The 20,753-nt window shown below is 40.9% G+C and overlaps 1 protein-coding gene across 2 annotated transcripts in view; it reads left to right on the plus strand.

Annotated features, from left to right (window-relative positions):
- LOC128696881 (neuronal acetylcholine receptor subunit alpha-10) overlaps nt 1–20,184 on the plus strand; it is a 75,568-nt gene extending 55,384 nt beyond the window's left edge. Inside the window, exons 4-11 of one of the 2 annotated variants that reach the window (XM_070096118.1) lie at nt 1,678–1,861; nt 5,333–5,549; nt 6,936–7,070; nt 8,718–8,917; nt 13,215–13,395; nt 15,198–15,313; nt 16,544–16,765; nt 17,962–20,184. In XM_070096118.1, coding sequence (XP_069952219.1) covers nt 1,678–1,861; nt 5,333–5,549; nt 6,936–7,070; nt 8,718–8,917; nt 13,215–13,395; nt 15,198–15,313; nt 16,544–16,642 — 1,132 coding nt within the window. In that variant the 3' untranslated portion in view covers nt 16,643–16,765; nt 17,962–20,184. The remainder of the gene's footprint in view (nt 1–1,677; nt 1,862–5,332; nt 5,550–6,935; nt 7,071–8,717; nt 8,918–13,214; nt 13,396–15,197; nt 15,314–16,543; nt 16,766–17,961) is intronic. The other variant, XM_070096119.1, reaches the window with a different exon arrangement.
- Nucleotides 20,185–20,753: the final 569 nt, after the last annotated feature.

Consider the following 20,753-nt stretch of genomic DNA (forward strand, 5'->3'; position numbering starts at 1 on the left):
AGTAGTGTTACTGCCTCAATGGTGTTGGTCAGTAGTATTATTGCCTCACTAGTGCTGGTCAGTATTGTTACTGCCTCACTAGTGTTGGTCAGTATTGTTACTGCCTCACTAGAGTTGGTCAGTAGTGCTACTGCCTCACTAGTGCTGGTCAGTAATGCTACTGCCTCACTAGTGTTGGTCAGTAGTGTTATTGCCTCACTAGTGCTGGTCAGTAGTGTTACTGCCTCACTAGTGCTGGTCAGTAGTGCTACTGCTTCACTAGTGTTGGTCAGTAGTATTATTGCCTCACTAGTGCTGGTCAGCAATGTTACTGCCTCACTAGTGTTGGTCAGTAGTGCTACTGCCTCACCAGTGTTGGTCAGTAGTATTATTGCCTCACTAGTGCTGGTCATTAGTGCTACTGCTTCACTAGTGCTGGTCAGTAGTGCTACTGCCTCACTAGTGCTGGTCAGTAGTGCTACTGCCTCACTAGTGTTGGTCAGTAGTGTTACTGCCTCACTAGTGTTGGTCAGTAGTGTTATTGCCTCACTAGTGCTGGTCAGTAGTGCTACTGCCTCACTAGTGCTGGTCAGTAGTGCTACTGCCTCACTAGTGCTGGTCAGTAGTGCTACTGCCTCACTAGTGCTGGTCAGTAGTGCTACTGCCTCACTAGTGCTGGTCAGTAGTGCTACTGCCTCACTAGTGCTGGTCAGTAGTGCTACTGCCTCACTAGTGCTGGTCAGTAGTGTTACTGCTTCACTAGTGTTGGTCAGTAGTGTTACTGCCTCACTAGTGCTGGTCAGTAGTGCTACTGCCTCACTAGTGCTGGTCAGTAGTGCTACTGCCTCACTAGTGCTGGTCAGTAGTGCTACTGCCTCACTAGTGCTGGTCAGTAGTGCTACTGCCTCACTAGTGCTGGTCAGTAGTGTTACTGCCTCACTAGTGCTGGTCAGTAGTGCTACTGCCTCACTAGTGCTGGTCAGTAGTGTTACTGCCTCACTAGTGCTGGTCAGTAGTGCTACTGCCTCACTAGTGCTGGTCAGTAGTGTTACTGCATCACTAGTGTTGGTCAGTAGTGTTACTGCCTCACTAGTATTGGTCAGTAGTGCTACTGCCTCACTAGTGTTGGTCAGTAGTGTTATTGCCTCACTAGTGCTGGTCAGTAATGCTACTGCCTCACTAGTGTTGGTCAGTAGTGCTACTGCCTCACTAGTGCTGGTGAGTAGTGCTACTGCCTCACTAGTGTTGGTCAGTAGTGTTATTGCCTCACTAGTGTTGGTCAGTAGTGTTACTGCCTCACTAGTGTTGGCCAGTAGTGTTATTGCCTCACTAGTGCTGGTCAGTAATGCTACTGCCTCACTAGTGTTGGTCAGTAGTGTTACTGCCTCTCTAGTGTTGGTCAGTAGTGTTATTGCCTCACTAGTGCTGGGCAGTAATGCTACTGCCTCACTAGTGTTGGTCAGTAGTGCTACTGCCTCACTAGTGCTGGTCAGTAATGCTACTGCCTCACTAGTGTTGGTCAGTAGTGCTACTGCCTCACTAGTGCTGGTCAGTAGTGCTGCTGCCTCACTAGTGTTGGTCAGTAGTGTTATTGCCGCACTAGTGCTGGTCAGTAGTGCTACTCCCTCACTAGTGCTGGTCAGTAGTGCTACTCCCTCACTTGCGTTGATCCCTCAGAAGTGTTTGCTATCTTACCAGCGCGGACGGGCAGTACTCTGCTGCCACTATCAACACCAATGTGATAGTTACGTCGGCGGGGAAGGTGACCTGGCTCTCTCATGGCATCTACCGGTCCTCATGTGACATGAACGTCGAGTACTTTCCCTTCGACATCCAGTCCTGCAAGATGATGTGGGCTTCTTGGACCTACGACGGATACCAGGTGGGTGCTACAGGATAATGTAGGCCTCCTTGACTTACGAAGGATACCAGGTGGGTGCTACAGGATAATGTAGACCTCCTTGACTTACGAAGGATACCAGGTGAGTCTCTTATGACAGATATAAATATTCAACGTCTCTCATTATAATGTTTCATGCGCCCTCCTGAAAACTAAAGAGAATTTCAGGTCCTCTGGTCATTCTCAAGAGCAGTCATTCTTTAACAATGGAGTGAGGTGAGAGGAGTCACAGTTCCTGGTTCTGTGAGAGGCTATGATCCCTAGTGTCATGAGAGGCAAGAGTCCCTAGTGTTGTGAGAGGCAAGAGTCCCTGGTGTTGTGAAAGGCCAAAGTCCCCTGTGTTGTGAAAGGCCATAGTCCCAGGTGAAGTGAGGGGAGGCCATAGTCCCTGGTATTGTGAGACACCAAAGCCCCTGGTGCTGTGAGACACCAAAGTCCCTGGTATTGTGAGAGGCCATAGTCCCTGCTGTTGTGAGAGGTAAAAATCCCTGTTGTTGTGAGAGGCCATAATCCCTGGTGTCATGAGAGGCCAGAAACCTTAGTGTTATGAGAGGCCAAAGTCTGTGGCCTCTCGTTGGCCTGCCATAACCACACAACTTGGCTCTCTGGGGAAAATTCGTAAGAGCTCACCCAAGTTGTAGAGACGTGACCTGGTAGCCCAAAGATATTTAGAAAAATCTGACATATGTATTCCCTCACCTCTCCTTCCTCACTTCTCCCAGGATTATTACACTCAGGTGGGAAAGGGAAGTAGCTTTGATCCAAGTAACGGGAGGGTAGCTTCAGTTCTTGGAACAAGAGGTTTTCCTTAATATCAAGGCACTTTTATGTTGGTGAAAGGCTCAGTTCTAGATAAAAAGGTCATTCGGGATATCAAATCAATAAGGGCAAGGTCAGGTTATTAAGTAATAGATAAGATCATTAAAGTTAACATCAACCCATGAAGGACAACTTAAGGTCATCAAGAACAAGTCGGGGTAATTATACACAAGACCAAGTCATTAAGAACAAGTTCAGGTAATTAAAGACAAGGCAAAGGCATTAAGGACATGATTAGGTCATTAAGGACAAGTTCACGTCATTAAAGACAAGTTTAGGTAATTAAAGACAAGATGAGAATCGCCAAAACATGATCAAATCATTAAGGACAAGTTCACGTATTTAAAGACAAGATGAGAATCGTCAAAACATGATCAGGTCATTAAGGACAAGTTCACATAATTAAAGACAAGTTGAGAATCTTCAAAACATGATCAGGTCATTAAGGACAAGTTCGGGTAATTAAAGACAAGATGAGAATCATCAAAGACATGATCAAAGTCATTAAGAGCGTCTCTCAGCCAATCCCTACTATCACTCACTCTCTGCTGGTCGTCGCCTCGACTTTATCACTTCTCCCAAACTCTCGCCTCGAGTTTTAGACCCAAAAAAACTATAATCCGTCTGATTTTATTCAATCCTTTGACACTTCCATTTTTCACACACTCAGCCTTGTGACGTGAGAAATCTGACTTTCCCTGATTTGACTCACTGAGTTTTGGCTTTTTGTTTGGGATATTATTTTAATAAAGGGTTGATAAGCCAACTGTTGTTAGCTTTTACTAATATCACTACTACTACTACCACTACTATTAGTAGTACTACTATTGCTAGTAGTAGTAGTAGTGATTTTTCTACTACTATTACTACTACTACGAAAGTATTTTAGCATAGGGATTTTCTTTCTGCTAGGTACAGATGGGGAAAAAAGTTCCCGGACACTCTCTCCCAGGCAAAAAATAATATCAGGCAACTCAGACGTAGTAAACAGAGAAGTACAGACCATTTTCATGAATGAATTAGCGCAGCTTGTAACGACGATAGTGATTGGTTAACAAAATTAATTGTCGGTGCTTTCTGTGCATCTAATTAGAAACAGATTTATGAATTAATTACAGTTCGAATATGATATCCAATATTATAAAACTATATTTTTTGAGAAGGTAACCGAATATACTGTAAAGGAAGTGAAAGAGAAGTGTAAAGGGAAGTGATATTATCATACTTCAGTCATATCTACTCAGGTAAAACATAATTTTGTTGTCGGTTAAATGGACACAGATTCAACTAATGTGACATTTTACTGTGGCAACGTTTCGCTCTCCAGGAGCTTTGTCAACCAGAGCTCCTGGAAAGCGAAACGTTGCCACAGTGGAAAGCGAAACGTTGCCAAATGTCACATTAGTTGGATCTGTGTCCATAAAATAACATGCATGATACCCATCCTGTATGATGAATTACATTACCTCATGCATGATACCCATCCTGTATGATGAATTACATTACCTCATGCATGATACCCATCTTGTATGATGACTTACATTACCTCATGCATGATACCCATCCTGTATGATGAAGTACATTACCTCATGCATGATACCCATCCTGTATGATGAATTACATTACCTCATGCATGATACCCATTCTGTATGATGAAGTACATTACCTCATGCATGATACCCATCCTGTATGATGAATTACATTACCTCATGCATGATACCCATCCTGTATGATGAATTACATTACCTCATGCATGATACCCATCCTGTATGATGAATTACATTACCTCATGCATGATACCCATCCTGTATGATGAATTACATTACCTCATGCATGATACCCATCCTGTATGATGAATTACATTACCTCATGCATGATACCCATCCTGTATGATGAATTACATTACCTCATGCATGATACCCATCCTGTATGATGAATTACATTACCTCATGCATGATACCCATCCTGTATGATGAATTACATTACCTCATGCATGATACCCATCCTGTATGATGAAGTACATTACCTCATGCATGATACCCATCCTGTATGATGAGAAACAGTATGACAGTTTGTTTATACTATGTTACAGTTCGGTACAACAGCAGCACAGTACTGATGTAACGAATTTCGTTTTGCGTTAAAAGTCGATTAATTAATGGCAGAGCGAAATATAGCTGGCTTTCGTACCAACAATGAATAGTTTTTATAGAAGGTAGCTGCACACTGCGGGTGTACCTAAATTTATTACCTGGAGGTTACCTGGAGGTTATTCCGGGGATCAACGCCCCCGCGGCCCGGTCCATGACCAGTGTCTCTTTTTGGAGGATTATTTGAAGTGGGATACCCGCTTACTTCTGGCAAGAAAGCTATTGGATGAATGATGGTGAATGTGTTTTTTTTATGGGGGGGGAGGGGTAACTTTACTTTCATGGGAAATGGCGTAGCAGACAAATTGTACAAAGACATACAGTAAAGCTTGGATTTTATTAATTATTTGAGGCTTTATTAAATATTTGAGACTTTTTTACGTACTTGGTAAAGCCTCATATATATAAAGTATATAAATATATACACCTTAGTGAAAGGCATAAGTATGTTCAACAGGACTCTCGTATCTTCTCTAAAACACAGCTGGACCTGGTGAAGCAGATGGACTCTGGGGATACGTCCAACTACCAGTCCAACGGAGAGTTCGACCTGCTGGAGTTCACGGCGTCAAAGAACATCACCTACTACTCGTGCTGCCCTGAGCCCTACCCAGACATTACCTTCACCATTAAACTCCGACGTCGACCCATGTTCTACGTCTTCAACCTCATCCTGCCCTGCGTCCTTATCAACGGGATAGGTGAGTTACTATGAAAGACTGCCAAAGTATCCTGATCTGAGAAATTGGAGTCATCTCCCTGTCCTTGAATCAAAACTGATTGCCTCCCATTCCCATAGTTGTATACAATCCCTACGGGACTAGTGCTCCCCATTAAAAAAGTCAGCGAGACAGAGGCAAACTAAAAATTAGCCACTAAGAGAACTATGACGGAAAAACGCATACGTAGGCAGAAATGCGGAGATGAGGGAAGTTATGCATATTTACATACCCGCATTTACATACACAGGCGTGGGCAGCACCTGGGTATGTAAATAGGACTCAAAGTGCGAGTTATGGTATTTTATTGTTATTAGTTTTAGTCGATCAGGGACATTATCATTTTACACAGAATAAAACATGGGTATTTATAGTACCTGCAGAGAGGTCCTGAGGTACAAGAATGAAGTCATGATGTCACATGTGAATACCCAGCCGAGTAAGTGAGGTTAGGTGATCGCAGTATCAGGTGCTTGATGAATAAGTCAACATACTGTTGGTAAGCTCTTCCACTGTACTGTCAACACCTGGGTTTATTCATTCTGAAGACGTTTCGCCAACCAATGGCTTCATCGATTCGGTACAGAGATTATTAACAGGAGACAACAGATGAGATAATCAGAACCACTGCCTGGAAGGTGCTGAAACTGGAGACAGTAAAGGATAAAGCAATCAAACCCTCAGCACTGAAGAAGGTGTTCATTTTTTTGCCGTCCTCTTCAGCGGATAACAAGAATGACGAGGATCCAAATTGAAGATCGAAGTAAACATATTTTCCCCTCGTGCCTATGTTTCTGTTTACCTTTGACTCTGTCTTTGTACTGACATATTTTTTTTTTTACATCTCGATGTTCCCACAAGAAATGTGAAGTTCTGTCTAGTTTTCCACTAAAAAGGACAATATTTGGGCACTTGTTATGGTAGTAGTAGTAGTAGTAGTAGTAGTAGTAGTAGTAGTAGTAGTAGTAGTAGTAGTAGTAGTAGTAGTAGTAGTAGTAGTAGTAGTAGTAGTAGTAGTTGCAGTTCTAGCAACTACTAGTACCTATTGCTGGCGATGTCTTATTTCTATATCTGACTAAGACCCGCGTCAGGAAACACTTGTCCTGTGTCCTGACGAACCTTACCTAACCTAACCTATCCTAACCTAACCTAACCTATCCTAACCTAACCTATATCCAATGGAATAATTTTATTCATTTTTTCACAGCTATTAATGTAGTCGGTGAGAGAGATAAGTAGAGACAGGCAGCTAGACTGTGGCTGCTTATTTTCAGAAGACAGCATCAATTTAGAGCGTCGTGTCTCCTGTTGTCTTTCCCATGTACTCAAGTGCTCTTACTCTCACTCACACTGTCATCATACCCACAGCTCTGCTTGTGTTCTACGTGCCCAGTGAGTCCGGGGAGAAGGTGACTCTGGGCATCTCCGCTCTTCTCTCCATGACAGTTTTCCTCATGACCATCAGAGAGTCTTTGCCACCCACCGAGAAGACTCCCCTGATAAGTAAGCCTCTTATAAGCCCCTTACAGATAAGCCTCTTATTTGTAAGACCTTTATATGAAAGATCCTTATAAGTAAACTCCATATAGGCAAATCTTTTTATATTCTTTGAGAGACCTCACACATCTAGTACGTAGCAAGGCCTCTCCTAGCCGTGCACGTGAAGCAGTGGCTAGTCAAGAAATGAGTTCTGAAAAAGTAGAAAATCTTACCTTATAAGTAAGCCTCTTATATCTGAGCTCCTTATATGTGAGCCCCTTATAAGTAAGCCTCTTATAATTAAGCTTCTTATATGTAAACCCCCTGTTAAGTAAATTTTCTTGATTTTTTAGCATAAATTTATGAAGAAGTCTTTAGTAAATAGGAAGCATCTAAATAAGTTGTATATAATTATGTCCTTCATTGATAAGATTTTTTTTTGAGTAGGGTGTTTCTGATTTAATCTCTTTTATTTACTTTCTCATCAGATATTCCCAGTGAATTAACCTATAAGATAGAACTTCAATTATTACAAAACAGTGACACAGTGACCCATTAAAAGTGACAATTAATTAAAGTCCACTGGAAATACGTCCTTTATAATATCAAGAATATTGGGAAAGATCATCTGGTTAGTGATAATTTATATTAAATCTGGACTTCTTAAGTGCTAATTTGCCAATTTTATAGATTTTTTTTTATTAAAACAGAGAAAATCAAATATTTTTCTTAGAGAATTTTTAAGTATTAAGACCGGAGCTGTAGTGTAATATCTACTCGTCTGTTCTAAGTAGAGAAGAAAATTATATATGAAGACAATATAAATTACCATATAAAGCATATACTAAATCTGTGCTGTGAAAATAGCAGCACACTGCTGATGTACCGAATTTCGTTCAGCAGTGAAAATCAGTCACTTAATAAGAGGGGGAAAATATAGCTGGCTTTTGTACCCACAGTGAAACGCTTTTTACAGAAGGTGTACACAGCATAACGCCTCAGTACTTAGCATATCTTAGTGGTGCATGATACATCTTACCCATGATGCATCTTTTTTTGGCTCTTACTATGTCTTCCTGGTGCCTGATACATCATACTCGACTAAGAAAACCCTCCCAGAGGCTCCCCTCATCTTCTTGGAGTGCTGTTACATCTCCCCTTTTCTCACCGCACCCTTCTACCTCTCTTTTTATCGTCCGTCCTGTAGTCCATCTTCCTGAAGTGATCATCACCTATGCTTGTCTTTCTCCTTCCAAGTTTCTGCTACATTCTCATGATGCGTTCATCACTTCTCCCTCTCTCTCTCTCTCTCTCTCTCTCTCTCTCTCGTTTCCTCCCGGCTGCAGTCCATCCCTCTGAAGTATTCATCACCTGTATATGAAATGGTACTATAGACCCTCAGTATATATTACCACGAGGGACTTCGATAAAGTCCCTGGTGGATGAAACGTTTTGCAATAAAATACCCTCAAATTGTGTCATTATCATCATATTCATCACCTCTCCCCCCCCACTCTCTCTCTCTCTCTCCTTTTCTTTCTCTTTGCAGGCCTGTTCTGCATCTACCTGCGTTGCTGATCACTACTTCTTGCCCATCTCTCTACTTCCAGAGCTGGGCATCGTCCACCTGGAGCGCTCATCATCTCTCCCTCTCTTTCTTTCTCCCTTCAGGCTTGTACTACGGAGTGACCATCTGCTTGGTGAGTCTGGCCTCGGGCATGTCTGTGGTGACTCTCAATATCCACCACCGAGGTGGCCGAGGCACCGAAGTGCCGAAAGTCGTTAAGAAGTTGGTTCTTGGAGGTCTATCCAAGTTCCTCTTCCTTCAGTTTCACCCGCTGGCTCACGAAGATAAGAGGCCCCACCTGAACGTGAGTACTCGGGGCCTGTGTGTGTGTGTGTGTGTGTGTTTGTGTATACTCACCTAATTGTGTTTCCAGGGAGTAGAGTCTCAGCTCCTAACCACACCTCTATGTTGGCAGCTACTGGTTTCAAGCATCTTTGGTTGCGTGAACAATGTATGGATTCTGCCACTGTCACTTCGCTATCTAAGGCATTCCACTTCCTGACCACTCCAAAGCTAAAGAATTGTTTCCTAACAATCCTGTGATTCATGTGTGCCTTTAACTTCCAGCTGTGACCTCAAATACCTGAGACCCGCCTCTAAAACAGAGGTGGGACCACCTTGACAAGTCCTCTCAGTATTTTGTACGCCGTATTCATGTCACGTATGGTCCTGTCTTCTAGTGTGTGTGTGTGTGTGTGTGTGTGTGTGTGTGTGTGTGTGTGTGTGTGTGTGTGTGTGTGTGTGTGTGTGTGTGTGTGTGTGTGTGTGTGTGCATACTCATTTATTTGTACTTACCTATTTGTGGTTGTAGGGGTCGATTCACAGCTTCTGGCCACTCCTCTTTACTGATCGCTGCTGGGTCCTCTCTCTCCCTGCTCCATGAGCTTTATCATACCTCGTCTTAATGCTTTGTATGATTCCTGCCTCCACTACGCCACTTGCCAGACTATTCCACTCCCTGACAACTCTATAGCTTAAGAAATACTTCCTTACATCTCTTTGACTCATCTGAGTCCTCAACTTCCAATTGTGACCCCTTGTTTCTGTGTCCAATCTCTGGAACATACCTGTCTCTGTCCACTCTGTCAATTCGTCGCAGTACTTTGTATGTCGTTACCATGTTTCCTCTAACCCTCCAATGTCGTCAGGGTGGTGTGTGTGTGTGTGTACTCACCTAGTTGAGGTTGCACGGGTCGAGTCTGAGCTCCTGGCCCCGCGTCTTCACTGATCGCTACTAGGTCACTCTCCCTGAACCGTGAGCGTGTGTGTGTGTGTGTGTGTGTGTGTGTGTGTGTGTGTGTGTGTGTGTGTGTGTGTGTGTGTGTGTGTGTGTGTGTGTGTGTGTGTGTGTGTGTGTGTGTTTCTGTGTGTCAGTGTCTGTGTAGGTATCAACAACCCACCATCAAAACAGCTTGCGTGGATGCTCGCACGCAAATGACACATCACGGGGCTTTGACGCTCGGTGAAGCAGGCAGCGAGATCTCCCCGCGGCTGTGTTTATAGCGGGTGAGGAGATACAGTCGCGGTGGAACCTAATAATGCTGCGAGACAAGAGAGGAGGAGAGGATAATAGAGGAGATGGGAAGGGAGGACACGAGAGGAGAGTAGTTAGAAAGAGAGGAGAGGAGCAAGACTACGGGATGAGGTGAGGAAGAGAGACGAGGCGAGAAAGACAATGGATGTGAAGATACGAGAGAAGAACAGGGAAAGAGGGAAGGGAGGTAAGACAGAAATAGATAAAAGACAGTAGAAGACAGAAGAGGAAAGAAAGGAGAATGAACTGGAAGAGCCTGCTCAACGTGACACCTAATAACATTGGGGATTAGAAAAGATGCGATAAATGCGATAAGAAGAAGAAAATATAACAAGAAAAGGAAAGAAGAGAAAACGAATGTAGAAGAAGAGAGAGAACGAAAAGAGGAGAGGGAGCAAGAAAGGGAGGAATAAAAGCGGATATGAGAGAAGCAATAGAAAAGGTTGACAGATGCAAACATCAGCGCGAATGGTGTATAGACAGAGATGAAGTAAGAGCGGAAGGGGGCGACAAAGTGAGAGAGACAAGCACAGAAAGCTGAAAGGAAGTGAGAGAAGAGGGATGAGGGAAGAAGGTGAGATGGAGGAGACGTGTGAAAATGACAGGGAATAAATAAAGATTTAAGGATAGCTTAGATATAAGGAGGAGGAGGAGGAGGAGGAGGACGAAGAAGAAGAAGACGAAGAGTAGGAGGAGCAGGGCAACGAGAATGAGGGGGAAGTCAGAAGAGAAGGGAGGAGAAGGAAATGAAAGAGAAGTGAAGAGGGAAAGGCTTAGCTTGAGAGCAGATATTACACTGTCGTGAAGGAGATGCAAGATGGCCAGAGAAGATGTCGTGTGTGATGCTGAGAGAGAGAGAGAGAGAGAGAGAGAGAGAGAGAGAGAGAGAGAGAGAGAGAGAGAGGCAGAGAGGCAGACAGACAGACAGAGACAGACAGACAGACAGACAGACAGAGAAAGAGAGAGAGAGACGAACAGAGAAAGCACATGAAAGTCCATTGATATTTTATCTAAACAATAAACCACGAACATTTTATGATACACATGAAAACAAGAAAAAGCTGCATGCAAATATAAAGGAAAAAAATATCTCGAGAAAAATGAAGTGAGAATAAAACAGTAAAAAAAAAAAAAACTCGAAATATATACCGAGTGAATATTTTGTTAAATTTTAGATTCTTTTAAAATTACAGTAAAAAAATATGTATATAAATTACATAAGTTACGTTGGTGCGCCTTGTGGAAAATCCCAAAATTTTGGAATAAACAGAGTGTATACAAAGACCAGAGTTACACAAACATACATGCAAACGTATATATACATATGCAGCCACACGCACAGATTTACCTACATATTACCTACACGACCACACAGACACACACACATAGATTCACGTACACATTATATCCACGACCACACAGACGCACACAGATTCACGTACATATCACCTACACTCCACACAGACACACAGATTCACGTACATATCACCTACACTCCACACAGACACACAGATTCACGTACATATCACCTACACTCCACACAGACACACAGATTCACGTACATATCACCTACACTCCACACAGACACACAGATTTACGTACATATCACCTACACTCCACACAGACACACAGATTCACGTACATATCACCTACACTCCACACAGACACACATACCCACCTACACATACACTGCCCAGCAGGGACATACACACATGTCCACGTAGGAGCTGAGTATCGACCCCTGCAATCACAAATAGGTGAGTACATTACACTACTCACCACTCAGACACACACACACACACACACACACACACACAGTGAAAAGGAGGGCCAGGAGCTATGTCTCGGCCTAATCACAGCTCTCATTTATATGTTAATAGGCGGACCCCAGAGCTGGAGCTCCCCTTTCGCAAATACAGCATGTAACTACAGTCAGGTAATAATAACAGGGGAGCACAATCTTTGTTTCGTTTGATTTTAGTGTACACAGAGGTTGATACAGTAGTGAATGCTGGCAGAGAAACATGGTGTGGTTTATGGAATGGGGGGGAGAGAGAGGTGTTCTGTTTTATGGAGATGGAGAGGGATTGTGGTTTATAGAGTGGGGAAGAGGTTTTATAGAGAGGGAAAGATGTATTAATGGGTTTTATGTGGGGAGGGATGGAGGAAGGTATGTAATTTTACACCGTGTTTCTTTATGATGTGTAAGTGAGGATGGGTGGGTGGTGAGGATGGGTGGGTGGTGAGGATGGGTGGGTGGTGAGGATGGGTGGGTGGTGAGGATGGGTGAGTGGTGAGGATGGGTGAGTGGTGAGGATGGGAGGGTGGTGAGGATGGGTGGGTGGTGAGGATGGGTGGCCGGCGTGAATGGGTGGATGGGTGTTGTAGATGGATAAGCAATTTCTTCATATGATATGAGCAGCTTTCACGCAGTACAAAAATACACCAACAATTACCGGCAACACTCACATAAGGAAGAAATGCTTCCTTACGTAACACCTGACATTCCAGGAGGACTGGAGATTCTTTCTCACAGGACAGCATATTCCAACAGGTACTGGAATCTCTTACATTATAAGATGGTCTAGACTCTAGCAGGACAGGGCTGAAGTGTTTTTTTTTTTTTTTACACAGGATACTACACTCCAGAAATGGATGCGCCTCCCAAGAATAAACTAACACACAGGTATTACACCTGTGGGTTACACCTAGGTGGGTAGGTGTCTCATTAAACAATAGAAAGGCACAATACCGTACTGGAACAATACGTAAATAACCCGTATATTAGAGAAACAAGCTTATGACGAGGTTCCGGTCTGACTTGGACGATTGATCACTGACGAGTCTGAAACTAAGCAATGGGCCTGGTTGGACCGAAACGTCGTCACAAGCTTCTTTCCCCTATGTTTGGGTTATTTGTGTTATTATTATACTTTATTCCACATGGGTCTGAACGGTCTCCAGGTCTTAGTATTACACACGTCTCTCCCAACCCAAAGGACTCGAGATCAGACCTAGGCGGTCTGAATGGCTTCTAGGTCTAACCAGTGCCCTTGTCTCTTCCCAGCAGGACCTGAGACCAGAACTCGGAGTGAGGCTGGATTCCATCAGCACAGAGAAGTTCCATATGTCTGACATAGACAGCGTTGAATTTTATAACACATCTCCAAGGTTCATCCCTCGGAGACATAACGCCACCAATTATGATTCTACGCCCACGCCCGCGTCTACAACCATGCACACCTCAGGTATGTGGGCGAAATAAACTAGAAAAAATACAGTGGACCAAATTCTTCACATGAAGCAACACGCTCAACAACGCGACTGGAAGCATATTGTAAAAACGCTGTGCGTCACCTAAACTGCTCTTTTCTTTCCCTGCGTATATATATATATATATATATATATATATATATATATATATATATATATATATATATATATATATATATATATATATATATATATATATATATGTATATGTATATATATATATATATATATATATATATATATATATATATATATATATATATATATATATGTATATATATATGATAATGTAAAAATTAATAATTTTGTACCAAAAGAGCCTTAGAAAACCTACCTAATCTAACTAAATATATTTCAGATAAGCTTATAATAATTTAATAATACATTTAATAATACATGTTTTGTTAGGTTCAATATGATTTTTGCGAAATTATTGCATACACAAATTTTCACTTGCCTTATTCGGCAAGAAAAGCGTTGCTATATAAGCCAAATTCGCAAGTTTTACCTATTCGGGACGACATATATATATATATATATATATATATATATATATATATATATATATATATATATATATATATATATATATATATATATATATATATATATACTTACCTGTAATACCAATAATAATAATAATTTTATACGATGAATATTCACTATTCCATGCAGATTACCTGTTTAGTGTAATGAATGTATTTCAGGCAGACGAGTTTTATATTTTGGCCGCCAAAGCGTCGTTTATGGTGAATTTATGTTCATACAAATACCGTTCAGTTTACATTTTCCATATTTTTTAAATGATTTATTACGTCTTTCAAATATACACGTAGTTATGGATTTTAATTCTCAAATGTCGACAAAGAACAACATGAGCTCCGTTTAGGTATATTCTAACTCCATTTTTTATCAACAGTAATCCACTAAAACCATTAAAATGCTCTATTGGATCGTGGATTACAATTACATGACATTTAACCATTTTTGAAAATCCTAAGAGGATTATTGTAATTTCAATGAGCGCAACGGATTCGTCAAACATTTTACAAGAGGAAATCCTTTTTTGTGGCCTTTAAAAAATTGATCAGAGTTAATCCCCAGTGATGGATTTCTAGTTTCGCTTGTCAGTGTAATCCTCGAGTCAACTAACTGCAGTGATTGTGTCAGATTACTTAAAATAGAATGAGTCGGGCCACTGTCAGTGGTCATAGAGTAATGTCGAGTGTACACAAATGATTACACATATATTTATCTTACACGAGTATATATGGAAAACAACCGCTGTGAAAAAATAGCAAACTTCCAAGCGTTTTCTTGATGTCTCACATTATCAAGGATCTTGATCATGTGAGGTCCTTGAAAATGTGAGAAATCACGAAAGCGCTTGGAAGTTCACTATTTTTTCTCGGTGGTTATTTTGCATAATGTGATATCACCTATGGAAAACAACCACTGTGAAAAAATAGTGGACTGCCAAGCGAATTCGTTATTTCTCACATTATCAAGGACCTTGATAATGTGAGAAATCACGAAATCCATTGGAAGTTCTTTATTTTTTTTTTTTCAGGGTTTACTGTGGTCTCTCTGCATGATTTTATATGAGTATACAAGGGTACACATAAGCATACATAAGCATATGTGTTCAAAGAAATATGTACTCATAAATGATTATGCATAAATGAGTAATCATAGTGTGACTTCATTAATGAGTACGGAGATGAGTTCAGAAAACACTCTGAAGATGTCAGATCTTAACTGAACACTCTTATTGCAGATTTTGAACATCATTTCATCCGGGTTTTGAACAAAGTTCACCAGACGATTGAGAAGAATGAACTGAGGCTGGCTGAACAGGACAGGAAGGAAGCCACACGTGTAGAGTGGCAGCAGGTGAGAGTGTGAGGGAGAGTGGGACGGAGAGTGGGAGAGTGTGAGGGAGAGTGTGGGAGAGAGTGTGAGGGAGAGTGTGAGTGTGAGAGAGGGTGTGAGGGGGAGAGAGAGACAGACAGAGACAAAGAAGGTAAGAGGAAGAGTGTGAAGGAGGGTGTGAGGGAGAGTATGGAGGGAGAGAAACAGAGAGGAAGAGGGAGTGAGGGAAGAGTCATCAGGAAGAGTCCCTCCCTGCTGTAATTACTGTCACAATAATTAATGACACAGACAGACACTGGGGGGTAAAAAAAAAAAAGGAGAGTGAGTTTTTTGGAAAACTGGGGAAAAGAAATGTTTGAATTTGCAAACAGTTTTGTCCTCTCCTAATTTTAAATTTCTTCTGTTAGACTTTAGTGTCCACTTCATGAAATGCTTCAGTTTTTATTTTCCACTAACTCTCCTGAAAGACTAGCTAATATTTTTCTAACACCAATAAATTTTCGATGCCTCACGAAACTGCGATTTAGTGTCCAATAAACGACTAACCCCGTGAGTTAACTTGAGCACTGAAATTAATTTCATCGTTAAATTGTAAGGATCATACTTGCTTACTTATAAAACTTGTTTTATGACTTATGTTCTATTTTCGTGGCCAATAGATTTCTGCGCACTACGCATCCAATGGCTCGTAGGGGGTCCAAGAGCTGCGCCTCAACAAATACCAATACTGTTTGTGAGAAATGAAGTAGAATGAACGATCGCATTATACTGCATTTAAATTTCTTTAACCAGATATAAATACTATTTAACCATTAACACCAGAACCCTTGAGCCATTAACACCAGAACCCTTGAACCATTAACACCAGAACCCTTGAGCTATTAGAACCCTTACCTCAGTAACACAAGAAATTCTTAATGATTTAATATTCAAAATCCTTACAACCCACATTAGAAAAATTATTGTTCCACTAATATATTGCATCCTTGCCAATTCTAAATACAATTGAATTGTCGTATCCTTTCCCCATTAACACCAGCGTTCCTTCCCACAAAACGTAACTATTTCTTGCCCAAGTAATGAATTCCTTGCCCCGTTCACACCAGTTTGCATCAAACTTCAATATTCTTGCCCCCAGAAATACCAACACCCTAGCCAGTTAACAGAAAAAAAACCGTAGTCCCATTAACACCAATGTCCTCTGAAACCAATAACACAAGTGCTCATGTTATTGTTTTTTCCCACTCTCAGGTGGCCCTAGTGTTCGACAGACTACTTCTTGCCTGCTTCCTGCTGTCTACAGTGATTGCTACCACCAGCATCCTCTTCTCATCTCCCCACGGTCCCTGACGCCACAGCCTCAAGCAACCACACCACCACCACCACCACCACCAACAACACCACCACCACCACTACTACCACCACCAACATCAACACACCTCGCGCCAACAGTGAAAATTTATATAATCTGAGGTTGGTTGAACACTTGTCTGTGTCAATTGAAGACCTTATAAGATTACATTACCTTGTAAAGTTACATTAAAATATATTTAGTGATTTAAGCGCCTGTATTTGGTAGTAATAATAATAATGTTAGTATGACAATAATATTCATAAAAATAATGCTAATTCTACTTCTACAACTACTACAACTACCACTACTACAACTACTACTAGTACTACTGCTAAAACTACTATTATTATTATTACTACTACTACTAAAAACAATAACAGTAATAATATGAAGAGGAAAAATGACAATAAAACCAATAAAAAATATTAACAATAACAATAAAAATAAAAGCTAAAATAATTATAGTAATTATAGCAATAATTATTTTACTATTATTTATTACTAATAAACTAATAATTCCAACACTTTTATGTATTAAAGTATTCATGACTGGTGGTGAGGAGGTGATATGTAGCCTTAATGACACTCATAACAGACTTTTAAACCCACCAACCAACCAGCCTCACTCTTATTAACGCTACTGTTGTAATGAAATATATAGCGGTATTGTTAATTTCAACACTGTTCCTCTGATATTAATCAAATTATTTCTCCCCAGCTCGTTCCTGAATGTAATTAATGTTACAGCCGCTTACTGATCAACAAAATACGGGACAAATTGCGTATAACTGCGTAAACAACACGTGTCTGACAGACAGTACAGCGTATTATCCACGAGTTAGAAACTTTTTGATTGCATCATAGTTGTGTTAATGTTGATACAAATGCTTATTATTATTATTATATTATTTATTATTATTATTATTTTATTATTATTATTATCATTAATTTAATATTCTTAGCCTTCAAATTCATTTTACCTTGAGGAAGAGGTTATTAAATTAATGATGCCGCCGTAATCTGCTTAGTTATGTCACCGAGGTAAAACCTTGGTAGCTCTGCTAGTTGCTTAGTTTTTACCTCAGCACAGGAAGAAGATGAAGAAGACGAAGAAGGGAGTTAAAATAAAAAGAGTTAAGGATGGAATCCTTTTCCCCTGTACAATTAGAGAGTTAAAACCCCCCCCTTACATGTATTTAGCTCACTAACTCGGCATGTTACATTATGCTTTCTCATACTGGGTAGTGTAGGAGAGTAATGAGATCCTCCCTTCATTTCCGAGTGAATTTATTCAACACTTCATTTCCATTTCCAGTTTGCTGTCAGTGTTCCTGATCTTCGTCACCAGGACCAACAAGAACAAGAGGAAGTACAAGATCATAGGCAACAACAGGAGACAAAGATGGCACAATACCGTGACTGGAACAATATACGTACATGGGGGGAAAGAAGCTTACGACGATGTTTCGGTCTGAGTTGGACCATTGACTAGACATACAACAACAAATAACAGTGACAGTGATGGCGACAACAACACCAGTGACAACAACAATGTCACCAACAGCACTACCACCACAGTCAACAATAAAACGACACCAACAACACACCACCATCACGAAAAACAAAAACAACACCACCATCACCACCACCACCAACAAAACAACAATTAATAACAAAAACAACAACAAAATCAACACCACCACCACCACCACAAACAACAAAAACTACAGCAACAATAATTAATCATCTTTTACCTCCCACCAGCACAGCCAACAACAGCAGTCAACCTTATGCCTCACCACCACAACCACCAACATCCCCACTTCCACCACCATCACTGCTACCACCACTGCTACCACCACTACCACCATTGTTCTCAGTCTCTAAGATCAGACATCAAGTTACGACCACTGCCACCCACTACTGCCACTATGCACTTACCAGTACTACCACCCCTGCCATTACTACCACTATCATGACCACTACCATTACGACTATCACCACCACGACCACTGCAACTCACAGGAGACATTCTCTAATATATTTGTCAAGATAAGGGTTTTCATGACACTGTTCTCTGCGTGATGGTGGATAAAATGATAAAATGAGAGAGAGAGAGAGAGAGAGAGAGAGAGAGAGAGAGAGAGAGAGAGAGAGAGAGAGAGAGAGAGAGAGAGAGAGAGAGAGAGAGAGAGAGAGAGAGAGAGAGAGAGAGAGCTAATATGTCACGGACTGCATATCTTCTATAAAAATTATCTAGTCAAACTCTCATGGTAAAGATCCCTCAGAACAAAATATTAATAGGTACATTCCTTAAGCTCACAGGAAATCGTTATATAAGACCCATGGAATTGGTAAACGTTTAATGAAAAAACGAAAGAGAAAGTTTATGAAATAAAACTCGTAAAACGTGATAATTTTGGAGATGACGGGCTTCGTGTAAGATGTCAACAATTCAACAAGACTTGCAGAGGAGACCGATAACAATTTTTATCCACAGACTTTCTCCTTTACTATCATACACATCTGACCTTGGATTGTATACTATAATCATTCCTTAAACAAGCAGTCTCTCTTCTTGGGATGTATACTATATCATGCCTTATGCACGGGCGTGGGGAATGATTTACCATGCTGACATCACTATTAAAATTTGACCAAGAGAAAGCAAGATTTTGAGGGTGGACAAGCAGTGATGTAGGATCTACTGGGCTGTTTCCTTGGTTCCTGGACCCATGTTGTTCCCTTCCACATCTCTCCATTAGTGCAGTAAGATAAACGGAGCTGATAAGTAAAATACATATGCAACACTCAGGTATCTATCCTATCTTCATTGTTGCAACGTTTCTCCTGCACAACAGGATTTATTTGAATACAGAAGTGACAACAACATTTGGAATCTTTCGGTAATAAAGATGCCAGATGTTGCATATGTGTCTTATTTATCATCTTGCTGGATTTGTATGCCGTTTATAGTGAGATTTGTGGAATGTTTAGTAATGCAATTTACTATAGTGTCCTCACTGACAGCTAACTTTTTTTTCTGATGTTTCACTAATAGTTTTTCTCTGTTGACAGCAAAATGCCAGCTATCTAAAACTTCACTGATAAGTTGATTCCATACTAACAGCACACTCAATAACAGTCCACTGACATCTCCTCTGATACACAACTGATATTACACTGACAACTCACTGTCTGTTTGCTAACAGCCTGATGAACAGTTGACTGATAGACTTCCAGCATCTCACTGACTCATTGTTACAGTTCAGTGACCCTCTTTAACAACCAACTGGCGATCTTCTGACATCCCACTGGCCCTCTAAAACAACTTTCTGACAGCAGTCCGACAATCTACTAACATCCCACTGACGTATATTTAAAAGTCTCTTGAAAGTCAGCCTGCATGCAGTGAGAGCCCCCTAGCATGTCACTGACAGAACACCATCATTCCACTGCTGTCAAAGGTGTTGAGCAAAAGGACTTAATAAATCTATATATAAATGTATATTTTGTAATAAATTGTAAATACTGGTGATCATAAGATTTATTACCTATGAAAAATATTCAGTATAGAGAGTAATGACTTATGATTGTGTCCCTGGAAAAGCGCCTAACCCAAAGGGACACACATATATATATAGGTTCTGTGAAATGAGGTAAACAGGTTTGATCCAAGGAAGGGGAGGGTATTTACAAGATGCAGCAGTCACTTGCTAGAGTATTAACGCTAAAGGTGGCAAAACTGACTGCAGTAACAGCAGTGTCAGTGTCAGTAGCAGCAGCGATGGACTGATCACATCGTCATCAGATCTATACTGCCTCATGTGTAGTCGACTGAAGAAGCCTACTCTATAGGAGAAACGTTTTAGAATAAAGATATCTATGTGTTGCACATTTGTCTTACTTATCAACTTATCGATATTGTATACTATTGTAATACTTACCCGGATCCATCATTCAACCTGGGATGTCCATCTCTGGCATGTTGCTCAACCTGACTTGCATATCACTATACAAACGTTTCAGCTACTCAACATACCCCAAATGATCTTTATTATGCAGTTCGATGCCCAAAGTCCTTTACTACTCTAGAACAACTTGAGC

Source organism: Cherax quadricarinatus, chromosome 52, assembly GCF_038502225.1.
Source record: "Cherax quadricarinatus isolate ZL_2023a chromosome 52, ASM3850222v1, whole genome shotgun sequence".
Taxonomy (NCBI): domain Eukaryota; kingdom Metazoa; phylum Arthropoda; class Malacostraca; order Decapoda; family Parastacidae; genus Cherax; species Cherax quadricarinatus.